Source organism: Oryctolagus cuniculus, chromosome 12, assembly GCF_964237555.1.
Source record: "Oryctolagus cuniculus chromosome 12, mOryCun1.1, whole genome shotgun sequence".
Taxonomy (NCBI): Eukaryota; Metazoa; Chordata; class Mammalia; order Lagomorpha; family Leporidae; genus Oryctolagus; species Oryctolagus cuniculus.
In genome coordinates, this window is record NC_091443.1 from 101,169,079 (window position 1) to 101,181,263 (window position 12,185).

At 51.2% G+C, this 12,185-nt stretch overlaps 1 protein-coding gene across 2 annotated transcripts in view; it reads left to right on the plus strand.

Moving 5' to 3' along the window:
* Positions 1-590: 590 nt before the first annotated feature.
* Positions 591-12,185, plus strand: part of SLC28A1 (solute carrier family 28 member 1) — a 50,881-nt gene continuing 39,286 nt past the window's right edge. Inside the window, exons 1-5 of one of the 2 annotated variants that reach the window (XM_051834250.2) lie at positions 591-1,682; positions 3,425-3,536; positions 4,179-4,270; positions 4,623-4,714; positions 6,857-7,040. In XM_051834250.2, coding sequence (XP_051690210.2) covers positions 3,441-3,536; positions 4,179-4,270; positions 4,623-4,714; positions 6,857-7,040 — 464 coding nt within the window. In that variant the 5' untranslated portion in view covers positions 591-1,682; positions 3,425-3,440. The remainder of the gene's footprint in view (positions 1,683-3,424; positions 3,537-4,178; positions 4,271-4,622; positions 4,715-6,856; positions 7,041-12,185) is intronic. The other variant, XM_017337565.3, reaches the window with a different exon arrangement.

The following is a 12,185-nucleotide window of genomic DNA, read 5'->3' on the forward strand; positions in this document are numbered from 1 at the left end:
CTTCACCAGGCAGGGTCAGGCTGCAAAAGAAGCACCTGGGTGTCTCACGGAAAAAAGTGAGACCACGACGGGGAGCAGGACGGGCCAAGGGAGCCCTGCTTGGCAAAGCTCCGAGCAGTCGCGTATCTGGAATCCGGTCTGTCTGAACCGCTCAGTAAAATCCCCCGGGGCACAGCGGCCTTGAACCCTCAGGGCTGTGCCTGTGTTGCTGCTGCAAGGGGCTGGGCCCTGGGCTCCTCCTCTCGCTGGGGTGTGCCCAGTGTGCGAAGGTTCCGGGGACCGACTGGAGCAGGGACCCGCGGTGGTCACGCCTTGCTCGTGGTCCGGGAGCTTTCAGCCCTGGGCTGGTGGGAGCCCCTGGCTTCGCCACCCAGCTGCACCCCAAGACCCAGGCTGATCTGTCCCCACGGGAAAGCTTATAGGTGTTTCAACGCGGAGGGCCTCAAAGCAAAGCTGTTCCTTCGGTCTCTGGATCGACAGGGAAATTCTGTTTGGTCCTGTCTTCACGCAGTCCTGGCCCGTCCCAAGCCTTGCTCAGCTGGCCCTGGGGTGGACCAGCCCCAGAGGGGAGGCCCCCAGGGAGGGGACAAGATCAGGACAAGACCTGTTTTCCAAGGAGCCAGCCTCCCCTCCACCTAGCCCATCTAGAAAGAGAGGAAGTTCGGCTGCTCGGGGCTGGGGTCCCTGCTGGGCTCCCCACTCCTTGCTGGGACGGGGCAGGGGTCGCCTGGCTCGGAGGAGGGGAGCAGTGTGGGAGAACAGCCCAGCACTGGAGCCTGGGGCAGTGGGGACCCTTGCCAGCCTCTGCTTCTCTAACCCTCACCACAGCCCCGGGAGAGGTGCCGCCCAGCCTAACGTTGAGAGTCGAAGGTGAAGGCCCACCCCCGTGACACCCAGCCCATCACAGCCTGGCTTTAGAAATCGGGGTTCCCGGATTTCTTCCACCAGGAAGTCCTCAGGGGACTTGAAGGGCTTTGTCCTGAGTGTGAGTCGTTAATGATTAAAGAGCTGCTGTCCATCAAGCAAGGAGGTTTAATGTTTTCTTTGAGGACTGAACAATGACAGCGTTTGTCACTTGACTTTGCTCACTGTGGCTTAGGCATTAGCTAAAAAAAAAAAAAAAAAAAAAAAAAAAAAAAAAAAAAAAAAAAAAAAACAACCCACAACGCTGGAAAGGACAGGGGATGCGGGCGGGCGGTGTGATCTGGTTTTGTTTCTGTGACTGCGTCACTGCTAGGCCGCCGGCCTTCTCCCTGGGCTTAGGAAAGGAGGCTGCTCTTACAATCAACACACGATGCAGAGTGAAAGAGAAAACGCAAAGATGGCGCATGGAAAGGGGAGAGAAACAAAGGTGGCTTCCTGGAGGAGGTGACCCGGAGCAAGGCCTGGAAGGGGTCCGTTTGGGGACAGGGGATAAGGGAGAGTGCAGGCCTGCTCCTCCACACCCCGCCACTCCTGAGAGAGGGTTGGGGTCCCCGTGCCGGCCGGCCGTGGCCCTGACACAGCGGGACAGAGCGGGTGGGAGGCCCAGCCTGCGCCAGCCACCAGCCGTGGACTCTGCCCCGGGAACTTCTCTTGAAATGGGGAGATAAGGCTGGGTGCCAGCAGGTGGGACTCAGCTCATCCACAGAGAAACCTGCACTTCTGTCTGTCCCCGGGAGACAGCGGTTCACGGAGGAAATGTGAGTAGGAACTGGGTCCCGCCGCTGGCTGTGCAGCTGTGTGTGTGTGTGTGTGTGCGCACGCGCGCACACGGGGAGCCGGGCTCTCTGTGTGGCTGCATACTCCACTTTGTGTGTGTGTGTCTGGGGATTTCAGCTTAACCAGGCTGGCCTTTGGTTAGGACTAGGGGTCCCCCTGGGGAGACTGGAGGGGAACAGGAGTGGGGAGCCAGGGGGTCCAGGGCCCTTGTTAGGGGGTGCTGAAACCTAGGAGCTGAGAGTTTCCACAAGGAAGAGACGATATGACCATCGGCAGTGGAGTGAAAAGATAAGCATATTTGGTAAAAAAATTGAAATTCATGCATAATTTTTTTCAAAACACACATTTTTATGAACTCTTTGAAGGCCCCTCACATGCATGGATTTCAAAAAGGTCTTCAACCCTGGACTAGCGCTGTGGTGTAGTGGGTAAAGCCACTGCCTGGGATGCCAGCATCCCATATGGGCGCCGGTTTGAGTCCTGGCTGCTCCACTTCCCATCCAGCTCTCTGCTATGGCCTGGGAAAGCAGCAGAAGATGACACAAGTGCTGGGGCCCCTGTGCCTATGTGGGAGACCCAGAGGAAGCTCCTGGATCCTGGCCTTGATCTTGCCCAGCCCTGGCCATTGTGGCTAGCTGGGGAATAAATCAGTGGATGGAAGATCTCTCTGTCTCTGTCTCTCTCCCTCTCTAATTCTTTCAAATAAATAAAGAAATCTTTAAAAGAAACGTTTTTGAATCAAAATAAACTTATCTCTTAATTTCACTTTCCATGAACTTTAAGAAAATGTATCTCTCCTCTATCATTTTGCAAGTGCTTGAGCCATCACCTGCTGCCTCCCAGGGTGCGCACCAGCAGGAAGCTGGAATCGGCAGCAGAGCCGGGGCTCCGAGCCAGGCACTGCGGTAAGGCGCGCAGGCCTCGCTGCAGCCAGCGCCGGCCCCTCCACACACCAGCATGCCGGCTCCTCTCGTATCACAGCGCCTGAGTTCCAGCGCCTGACGCCAGCTTCCTGCTGCTGGAGACCCTGGAGAGCGACTGTGATGGCTCAAGCAGTGGGAGACTTGGATAGGGTTCCTGGCTCCTGGCTTTGACCTTGGCACAGCCCTGGCTGTTGCAGGCACTTGGGGAGTGAACCAGCAGATAGAAGTTCGCTTGCTCTCTCTCTCTCTCATCTTTCTTTTTCTTTTCTTTTTTTTTTTTTTTTAAAGATTTATTTATTTATTTGAAAGTCAGAGTTACACAGAGAGAGAAGGAGAGGCAGAAAGAGAGAGGTCTTCCACCGCTGGTTCACTCCCCAATTGGCTGCAACACCTGGAGCTGCACTGATCCGAAGCCAGAAGCCAGGCTTCCTCCGGGTCTCCCATGTGGGTGCAGGGGCCCAAGGACCTGGGCCATCTTCTACTGCTTTCCCAGGCCATAGCAGAGAGCTGGAGTGGAAGTGGAGCAGCCAGGACTTGAACCCGTGCCCATATGGGATGCTGGCACTGCAGGTGGCAGCCTTACGCACTATGCCACAGCGCTGGCCCCTCTCTCAGCTTTGAAGAAAAAACAAAACCAAACCCAAGTGAGCGCAGGAAGGGGCAGGGCCCCCGTGTGCTGGGGTGGCGAGCGCCCTCTGGGGTGGTGGCGCACAGCCCCCTCTCTTTCCTGCTTTTTGCCCTGCGTCCCAGCCTGTCCCCACCTCCCTTCAATCTGTGGGCGCCTCGCCTTTGTCTTTCAGCTAGAAGTCCTGGCCCATGGAGGACAACATGCCCCGGCACCGAGAGGCCAACTTTGTCCCGCGCGAGACGCACGGCCTGGACAACATGGGGGCCGAGTTCCTGGAGAGCCTGGTCTGCTCCCTCCCTGATCCCCAGGGCTTCCTCTGCGTCCTGGGCTAAGCAGGGAGGCCTTGGCTCTCCGCCTGACTTCACCCTGCCTCTCCCACCTCCTCACCCACGCGTTGGCCCCCTCTGCACAAAGCGACCCCCTTTATTCCACTCGCTTGCTGAGCACCCACTATGCGCTAATACAGCCTGCCCAAGTCTAGAAGGTCGGGGAAGGTCCCAAGGAGGAGGTGGCCTCTGAACTGGGATCCAAAAGGTGGCTGGGGGTGGGGGTCTCTGGGGCAGGCTCAGCCTCTGAGGAGGGCGGGGTCGAGGCTACCACCCACAACTGTGACACCACCCCCCTTCACCGGGCTGCACATGCACAGACTGCAGGGTGACGAGGCAGCCCTGCCTGGCCCCTCCTCAGAGGCTTGGCTGTAAGCCAACCAGCCACCCGGAGTCACAAGTGCAGGGTGCGTCTGGCACGGAGCCCTGCACGCAGTAGGTGCTCAAGGCAGGATCTACGGAATTTGGCAAGCCACCTTGCAGTGACTTCCGGTGCCAAAGCTCACTCTCCCTCAGCTCACTTGGCAGGTGTGTGTGTGGGGCGGCCAGGGTCTGTCCCCTCCCTGGGCCATCAGCTCTGATGGCTGCTGGTGGCTTTAGGAAGAAGGACACATCCCCAGCCGAGACATGAGCCGTGCAGAGGACGGCAGCAGCTGCCCGAGCAAGGCGGGGCCGGAGCCCCTCTCCCGATGGTGGGTGCAGCGGGGGGGGTGCTTTGGGGGATGGGAGGGGGCGCCTGGCTCCTGACAGATGTGGGGGGCTCTGAGAACCTTTGCTGAAGGAGGGGGCCCAGGGAGGGGTTCACTCAGCACACACAGGCAAGTGGGCCGTGCTGACCTCTGCCTCCTTGGTCCTCACTTTTACGCAACCGGAATGAGATTCCATTGGGATCCCCAGTACGGGACCCTGGACCAGCGGGGTTTCTCTCCCAACACCCCCAGTGCCTTCTACCCCCGCCATCTCTGGGGCACCTCAGGGAAGTCTCCTGGGCTGGGGTCAGGAGCCACTCATGGACCACCACCCCCTCGCCCCGCCATGCCCCAGGAGGAACCTGCAGCCAGGGCTGAGAGCCAGGAGATTCTGCTTGGAGCATGCCCAGCTGTGGCGCTGGATCCTGGTGGGCCTGCTCGGTACTGGTGAGTACGGGCGGGCCCTGCAGGCACAGACACCTGCCGCAGCCAGCCTCGCCCCAGGCAGGCTCATTCACATACCTGGACCCACTGCAAGGCGGGTCTGCAGGGCCCTGCCTCGGGGCCAGCTCCCAGGCCAGGTACTGAACACCAGGTAGGCCAGACTGGATCTTGTTCCCAAGACATCCAGCTCATCAGCAAGATCTGGGGACAAATATTCCCACATAATGTAGCCAGCCACCTGGGAGCACCTGGGGGGTTGTGTGTGGTGGTGGGGGGCATGGTCAGGGAGGACGTCCTGGAGGAGGTGATCTTTCAGTTGCATGGAGTAAGTAGGAGGTGGAGGGAGAAGAGAAGAAGGAAGGTGGAGACACCCCCCACGCCCTCTGCCTGCCCTGCAGAGTCGTCACAGGAGCAAAGTGACACTTGGCAGGGTGTGGATTTTGGTCAAGTTGACATCACTGGAAGATAAAGATCTAGACAAGGAGGTGTCAGGAAAGGGTAGGAAAAAAAGGGTAGGAAAGGGGGCAGAGAGCTCGTGGGTTCTCAGAGACAGGGCTGGTGGGGTGTGGCCCAGTGGGCGTGCATGTGGAGCCGGAGCAGGGGTTACTCGGGGAACTCCCCCACAGCCTTAGGGCGAGCGAAGACAGGTCTGCACGCTGCCAGGGGGCGTGGCCACCAAGTCCAAAAGTCTCAGAAGGGAGGAAGCTGATGGCATCATCCTCAGTTTGGGGCCGAGAAGTCTGGGAGGCGGCTGGTACATGTCCCTGAGTCCAAGGGCCAAAGATCCTGGTGTTCTGATGTCCAAGGGTGGAGAGAAGAGAATCCTATGGAGAGAGGGGGAGGGAGAGGGGGAGGGAGAGGGAGAGATCTCCTACCCATTGGTTCACTCCACAAATCAGAGCTGTGCTAGGCTGCAGCAAGGAGCCAGGAGCTTCCTTTGGGTCTCTCACGTGGGTGCAGGGGCCCAAGCACTTGGGCCATCCTCTGCTGCTTTCCCAGGCACATTAGCAGGGAGCTGGATCACAAGTGGAGCAGCTGAGACTCGAACCAGCACTCATATAGGATGCTGGCATCACTGGTGGTGGCTTAACCCACTACACCACAACACTGGCCCCTCCAGTCTTGTCTTGACGCCAGGACTCAATCTGATTCAGGAAATTGCCCCTTGCAGTGTCGCCCTAGACTTTGTTCAGTTTCGGTGCTCGGGACCCCTCTGGCCCTCCTCATGTCTTCATTGTGTGCTCCCTCTCACAGGGAGGCCCTGGGTATTCTCTCCGGTCCTAGGCGTGCTAGAGAAGTGAACCTGATGTTCTTGGTGCTTCGTGTCTGAGCTGTGGCAGTGGCTTCCTCACCGTAGGAAGGCTCTCTCCATGGGTCCAAAGATCACCCTGGCACCAGCAGACAAACTGGGTGGTCTCAAGTCCTCAGTCTTAGGGGAAGAGGGTGCCTCCTGCCCATCATTCCAACCAAAGTCCCAGGGAAGCCTCTGATTGGCCTAGCTCTGGTCACATGTCCATCCCTGAGCCAATGGCTGTGCTGGGGGAGGGGGATGTGGTGCCCACCAGGAACAGGAAAGCCCTGTGGCCCTTCCTCCCTAGACTTCTGGGTGCCCACCTGAGGCTCCGCCCTGGAGGCAGGACGTGGGGCTCCCCCTGCTCTCTGCTCTCTCCTCACTTGTTTTTGGGCGGAAGCAGAGAGTGTCTGAGCCGCTCACAGGAAAGAAGGGCGAGGGGGAAGTGGGAGTCCCAGGGAGAAGCCGGGCACAGATTTCCGCCTCAGCGGGGGGGCCCAGGCATCCACGCGTGACCCTCCTCCGGGAGGAACTAGCTTCGAGGCCCCACAACTTCATGCTGTCCGGCCTCAGCGCCCCCCTCACGTGTGGTCAGCACATAGAGTTTGCAAATCCCGGTCACCCGCGTTGTGCCAGGCAACCGGCTATCACTTTAGACATGGTAAGGACGGTTGTTCTGAGTTCCAGACGAGGAAACTGAGTCTCAGAGGGGCCGGGCTTCTCTCCTGACCCCCCCTCCCCGTGTGGGGTGGAGTGAGGGGAGCCGGCGGGGTGGGGGAGGGGCGGCTGCAGGCCGGGGCGGGGTGGGGGGGGCATGGCGTCTTCATCCCTGATCCTTCGCTGCCTCCCCCCAGCCTATGCTGCCTTCCTGCTCATCGCCTGCCTCCTGGATTTCCAGCGGGCCCTGGCGCTGTTCGTGCTCACCTGTGTGGCCCTGGTCTTCCTGGCCTACAGCCTGCTGAAGAGGCTCCTGGGGCCCAAGCTGAGGGCGCGCGTCAGGCTCCGCGGCCATCGTCGCCTGAGCCTCTGGTTTAAGAGGTGAGTGAGGGCCCCTGTGTCAGCTCCGGGCTGAGCCAGGCCTTGCCCTGCTGCACGGCTCGCTGCTTGTCTTCTGGGGACCCAGGCCGGGGTCGCGGGGCGGCTTCCGAGGCAGCAGTCAGGGGTCCTGATGGGGTCTGCGGTCCTTGCAGGGTCTGGGGGGGTGCTGAGAACAGGGCTCAGCGAATGGCTGCATTCAGAGATGCCAGGCAGGTTGAGCACCCCACAGCGCCCCCTTTAGGTCGCCTGGGACAGGTGTGGGGCCCCACAGCGCCCTCCCCCAACCCCGGACTGTGGCTCAGCAGGGTAGACTGGGGGTCCTTGGTGCCAGGATTCCCAGTCTGGCCCCAGGGGGTTCTGACACAGCCAGCCCTGTCCCTGGACAACAATCCAGGATATCCTGATGCTCAAACAGGATTCCTTAGAGCGCTCGGAACCTCGGGGATGCCATGGGGCGGGAAAGGGAGCCCCTCTCCCCCTCGCTGCCACCCGGCAGCTCAGAATGTATACGTTTTATAAACTGAGGTTTGAAAAAAAGTTATCTGGGCAAAAAGGTTTCTGTGGGTTAAGAAAGAGTCCGAGGGTCACCAATCCACTGCATACCCTGTTTTGATGGTGACAAACTGGTGACCAATGATGTCCCACGACAGGGCTGGATTGGGGAGGGCACAGTTGTGTCTCCAAGGTGACACCAAAGACCGCAGCAAAATGGCTTGAGCCAACTCATGGATGGACACATTATACATGCTATTTATACAGACACTGACTTTGACATTTGCCTTCTGCTTGTGAGAGATGAAAGTAGTGATTTTTTATTTAATTTTGATTAATATAAAGACAACAGATTTCAGGCATTTCAGAGAAACAGTTCTAAGAAGATAGCCATATTTCTCTCCCTCCCTCCTTTTGTCCTTCCCCCACCCCCCCTCCTTCCTTCCTTTTTTCCTGTAACTTTTGCAAAAACATAATTTCAATCTGCTCTGTAATCACGGTCTTAATGCACCACTGACTGTAATATTCAACAGGTAAAAAGCATAGAAAGACCACAGTACCACAGGAGTATGAAAAAGGGCTAAAAACAATAATCAAATGTCTGTTTAATCTCGAAACATTTTTTGTTTTCTATATTAACTATCACATATCAGAGAAAGCGTTTGATATTTATCTTTGTGGGACTGGCTTATTTCACTAAGCATAATGGTTTCTAGTTGCATCCATTTTGTTGCAAAAGACAGAATTGCCTTATTTTTTATGGCTGAGTAGTATTCATTCCATCGTGTATATATACTACATTTTCTTTATCCAGTCATCCGTTGATGAACTTCTGGGTTGTTTCCATATTTTAGCTACTGTGAACTGAGCTGCACTACACATAGGGGTACAAATAACTTTGAGTGCTTATTTAATTTCGTTTGGGTAAATTCCCAGGAGTGGGATGGCTGGGTCACGTGGTAGATCTATTTTCAGATTTCTGAGGAATCTTCATAGTGTCTTCCAAAATGGTTGTACTAGTTTACATTCCCATCAACAGTGTATTAGGGTACCTTTTCCCTCACATTCTCACCAGTACTTGTCATTTGTTTATTTCTGTATGAGACCCATTCTAACTGGAATGAAGCGAAACCTCATTGTGGTTTTGATTTGCATTTTGCTGATGGCTTATGATCCTGAGCATTTTTACATGTGTCTGTTGGCCATTTTTATGTGGTCCTTTGAAAAAATACCTGTTCATGTCCTTTGCCCATTTCTTAACTGGGTAGTTTGTTTTGTTATTGTTGAGTTTCTTGAGCTCCTTACAGATCCTGGATATTAATCCTTTATCAATTGCAGAGTTTGCAAATATTTTCTCCCATTTTGTCGCTTACCTCTTCATTTTGTTGAGTGATTCCTTTGCAGTAAAGAAGCTTCTTTTAGCTTGATGTTGTCCCATTTGTCTATCTTGGCTTTTATTGCCTATGCTTCCGGTGTCTTTTCCAAGAAGTCTTTGCCTATGCCAATGTCTTGCAGTGTTTCCCCAATGTTTTCCTCTAGTAATTTGATGTTATCTGGTCATAGACTTAGCTCCTTGTTCCATTTTGTGTTGATTTTTGTGTAAGATGTTAAGATAGAGATCATGTTTCATACTTCTGCACATGGAGATCCAATTTTGCTAGCACCATTTGTTGAAGATAATGTCCTTTCCCCAGGGATTGATTTTAGCTCCTTTGTCAAAGATTAGTTGGTTGTAGCTGTGTGGATTAATTTCTGGGGTTTCTATTCTGTTCCATTGGTCTACATACATGTCTATTTTGGTACCAGTACCAGCACAAAATATGGGTTTGTTTTGATTATAATGGCCCTGTAGTATGTCTTGAAATCTGGTATTATGATACCTCTGGCTTTGATTTTGATGTTTAAAATTTCTTTAACTATTAGGATCTCTTGTGTTTCCATATGAAGTTTAGCATTTATTTTTCTAGTTCTGAGAAGAAGGTCCTTAGTATTTTGATTGAGATTGCATTGAACCTTAAATTGCTTTGGGTAGGATAGACATTTTGATGATATTAGTTCTTCCAATCCATTAACATGGAAGATTTTTCCATTTTTCTTGTGTCTTCTTTTATTTTTCTAAGGTTTTATAATTTTCATTGTAGAGGTCTTTCACATCCTGGGCTAAATTTATTCCAAGGTATTTACCTTTTTTGTAGCTATTGTTAATGATACTGATCTTTCAAGTTCTTTCTCAGCTGTGGCATTGTTTGTGCTTACAAAGGCTATTGATTTTTGTGCACTGATTTTATATCTTGCAACTTTACCACACTTTCTTATGAATTCCAATAATCTCTTAGTAGAATCTTTTGGTTTTCCTATATATAGGATCACATCATCTGCAAGCAGGGATAATTTGACTTCCTCCTTTCTAATTTGTAGTCCTTCAATTTCTTTTTCTTGTCTAATGGCTCTGGTTAAAATTTCCAGGACTATATTGAAACTAAGTGGTGAAAGTGGGCATCCTTGTCTGGTTCCAGATCTTCGTGGAAATGCTTCCAATTTTTCTCCATTCAATATGATGCTGGCTGTGGGTTTGTCATATATTGCCTGGATTGTGTTGAGGAACGTTCCTTCTATACTCAACTTGCTTAAGGTTTATTTCATGAAAGGATGCTGTATTTTACCAAATGTTTCCTCTTCATTTATTGAGATAATCATATGGTTTTTATTTTTCAATTTGTTAATGTGATATATCATATTTATTGATTTGTGAGTGTTGAACCATCCCTGCATGCCAGGGATAAATCCCACTTAGTTCAGGTGAACGAGCTTTCTGATGTGTTGTTTGACTTGATTGGCTAGTATTTTGTTGAGGATTTTTGTCTCTGTGTTTATCAGGGATATTGGTCTATAGTTCTCTTTCTCTGTTGTATCTTTTTCTGGCTTTGGGATTAAGGTGATACTGGTCTCACAGAAGGAGTTTTGGAGGATTTATTCCCTTTCAGTTCATTTGAATAGTTTGAGAAGAATTGGAATTAATTCTTTTTTCAAAGTTTGGTAGAATTCAGCAGTGAAGCTATCCAGTCCTGGGCTTTTCTATGTTTTGAGGGTCTTTATTACTTATTCAATTTCTATCTTGATTATTGGTCTGTTTAGGTTTTCTGTGCCTTCATGACTCAATTTTGGTAGGTGGTATGTGTCTAGGAATCTATCCATCTCTTCTAGATTTTCCAATTTGTTGGTAAACAGCTCTTTGTAGTTATTCCTGATGATTCTTTTTATTTCTGTGATATTCTTTGTTACACCTCCTTCTTCATTTCTTATTCTATTGGCTTGGGTTACCCCCCTTAGTTAGTTGTGCTAATGGTGTATCAATTTTGTTTATTATTTTAAAAAACTCAGTTCTTCATTTCACTTATCTTTTGTATCCTTTTTGTTTCAATTTTATTCTCTAATTTTAATTATTTCTTTTTTTAAAGATTTATTTGTTTATTTGAGAATCAGAGTTAGAGAGAAGGAGAAGCAGAGAGAGAGAGAGAGAGAGAGAGAGAGAGAGAGAGAGATGTCTTCCATCTGCTGGTTCACTCCCCAGTTGGCTGCACCAGCCGGAGCTATGCCTATCCAAAGCCAAGAGCCAGTAGCCAGTAGCCTCCTCCTGATCTCCCATGCCCATGGAAGGGCCCAAGGACTTGGGCCATCTTCCACTGCTTTCCCAGGACATAGCATAGAGCTGGGATTTGAAGTGGAGCAGCTGGGACTTGAACTGGTGCCCAGATGGGATGCCAGCACTTTAGGTGGAGGCTTTACCTGCTACACCACAGTGCTAGCCCCTAATTATTTCTTTCCTCCTGCTAATGTTGGATTTGGTTTGTTATTGTTTTTCTAGGCCCTTGAGCTGCCTTGTTAGTTCATTTATTTGATGGCTTTCTAATTTCTTGATGTAGGCACTAATTGCTATAAACTCCTATTAATACTGCTTTTGCTGTATCTCATAAGTTTTTGATATGTTGTGTTGTCATCTTCATTCAAACCTAGGACTTTTTGATTTCTTCTATGACCCACTGGTCATTCAGGAGCATGTCATTCAGTCTCCATGTGTTTGCATAGCTTCCAGAGTTTCTTAAATTGTTAATTTCCAGCTTCATTCCATTGTGGTCAGAAAAGGGACATGGTATGATTTAAGTTCTTTTGAATTTCTTGAGACTTGCTTTGTGGCCTAGCATGTGGTCTATTCTAGAGGAAGTTCCATGCACTGTTGAAAAGGACATGTATTCTGTATCTGTGGGATGAAATGTTCTGTAGATATCAATTAGGTCCATTTGGTCAAGGTGTAGATTGGCTCTGTTGTTTCTTTGTTGATTTTTTTGTCTCATTGATCTGTCCACTGATGAAAGTGGGATGTTGATGTCTCCGTTACTATTGTATTGGAGTCTATGTCTCCCTTTAGATCCACTAACATTTGTTTTAAATATCCAGGTGTCCTGGCATTGGGTGCATATACATTTACTATAGCCACATCTTCCTGTTGAGTTGACCCCTTAATCAATACATAATGTCCTTTTTTGTCTCTGAACAGTTTTGTGTTAAAGTCTATTTTGTCTGATATAAGGATGGCTACTCCTGCACTTTTTGCTTTCCATTAGCATGGAATATCTTTGTCCATCCTTTCACTTT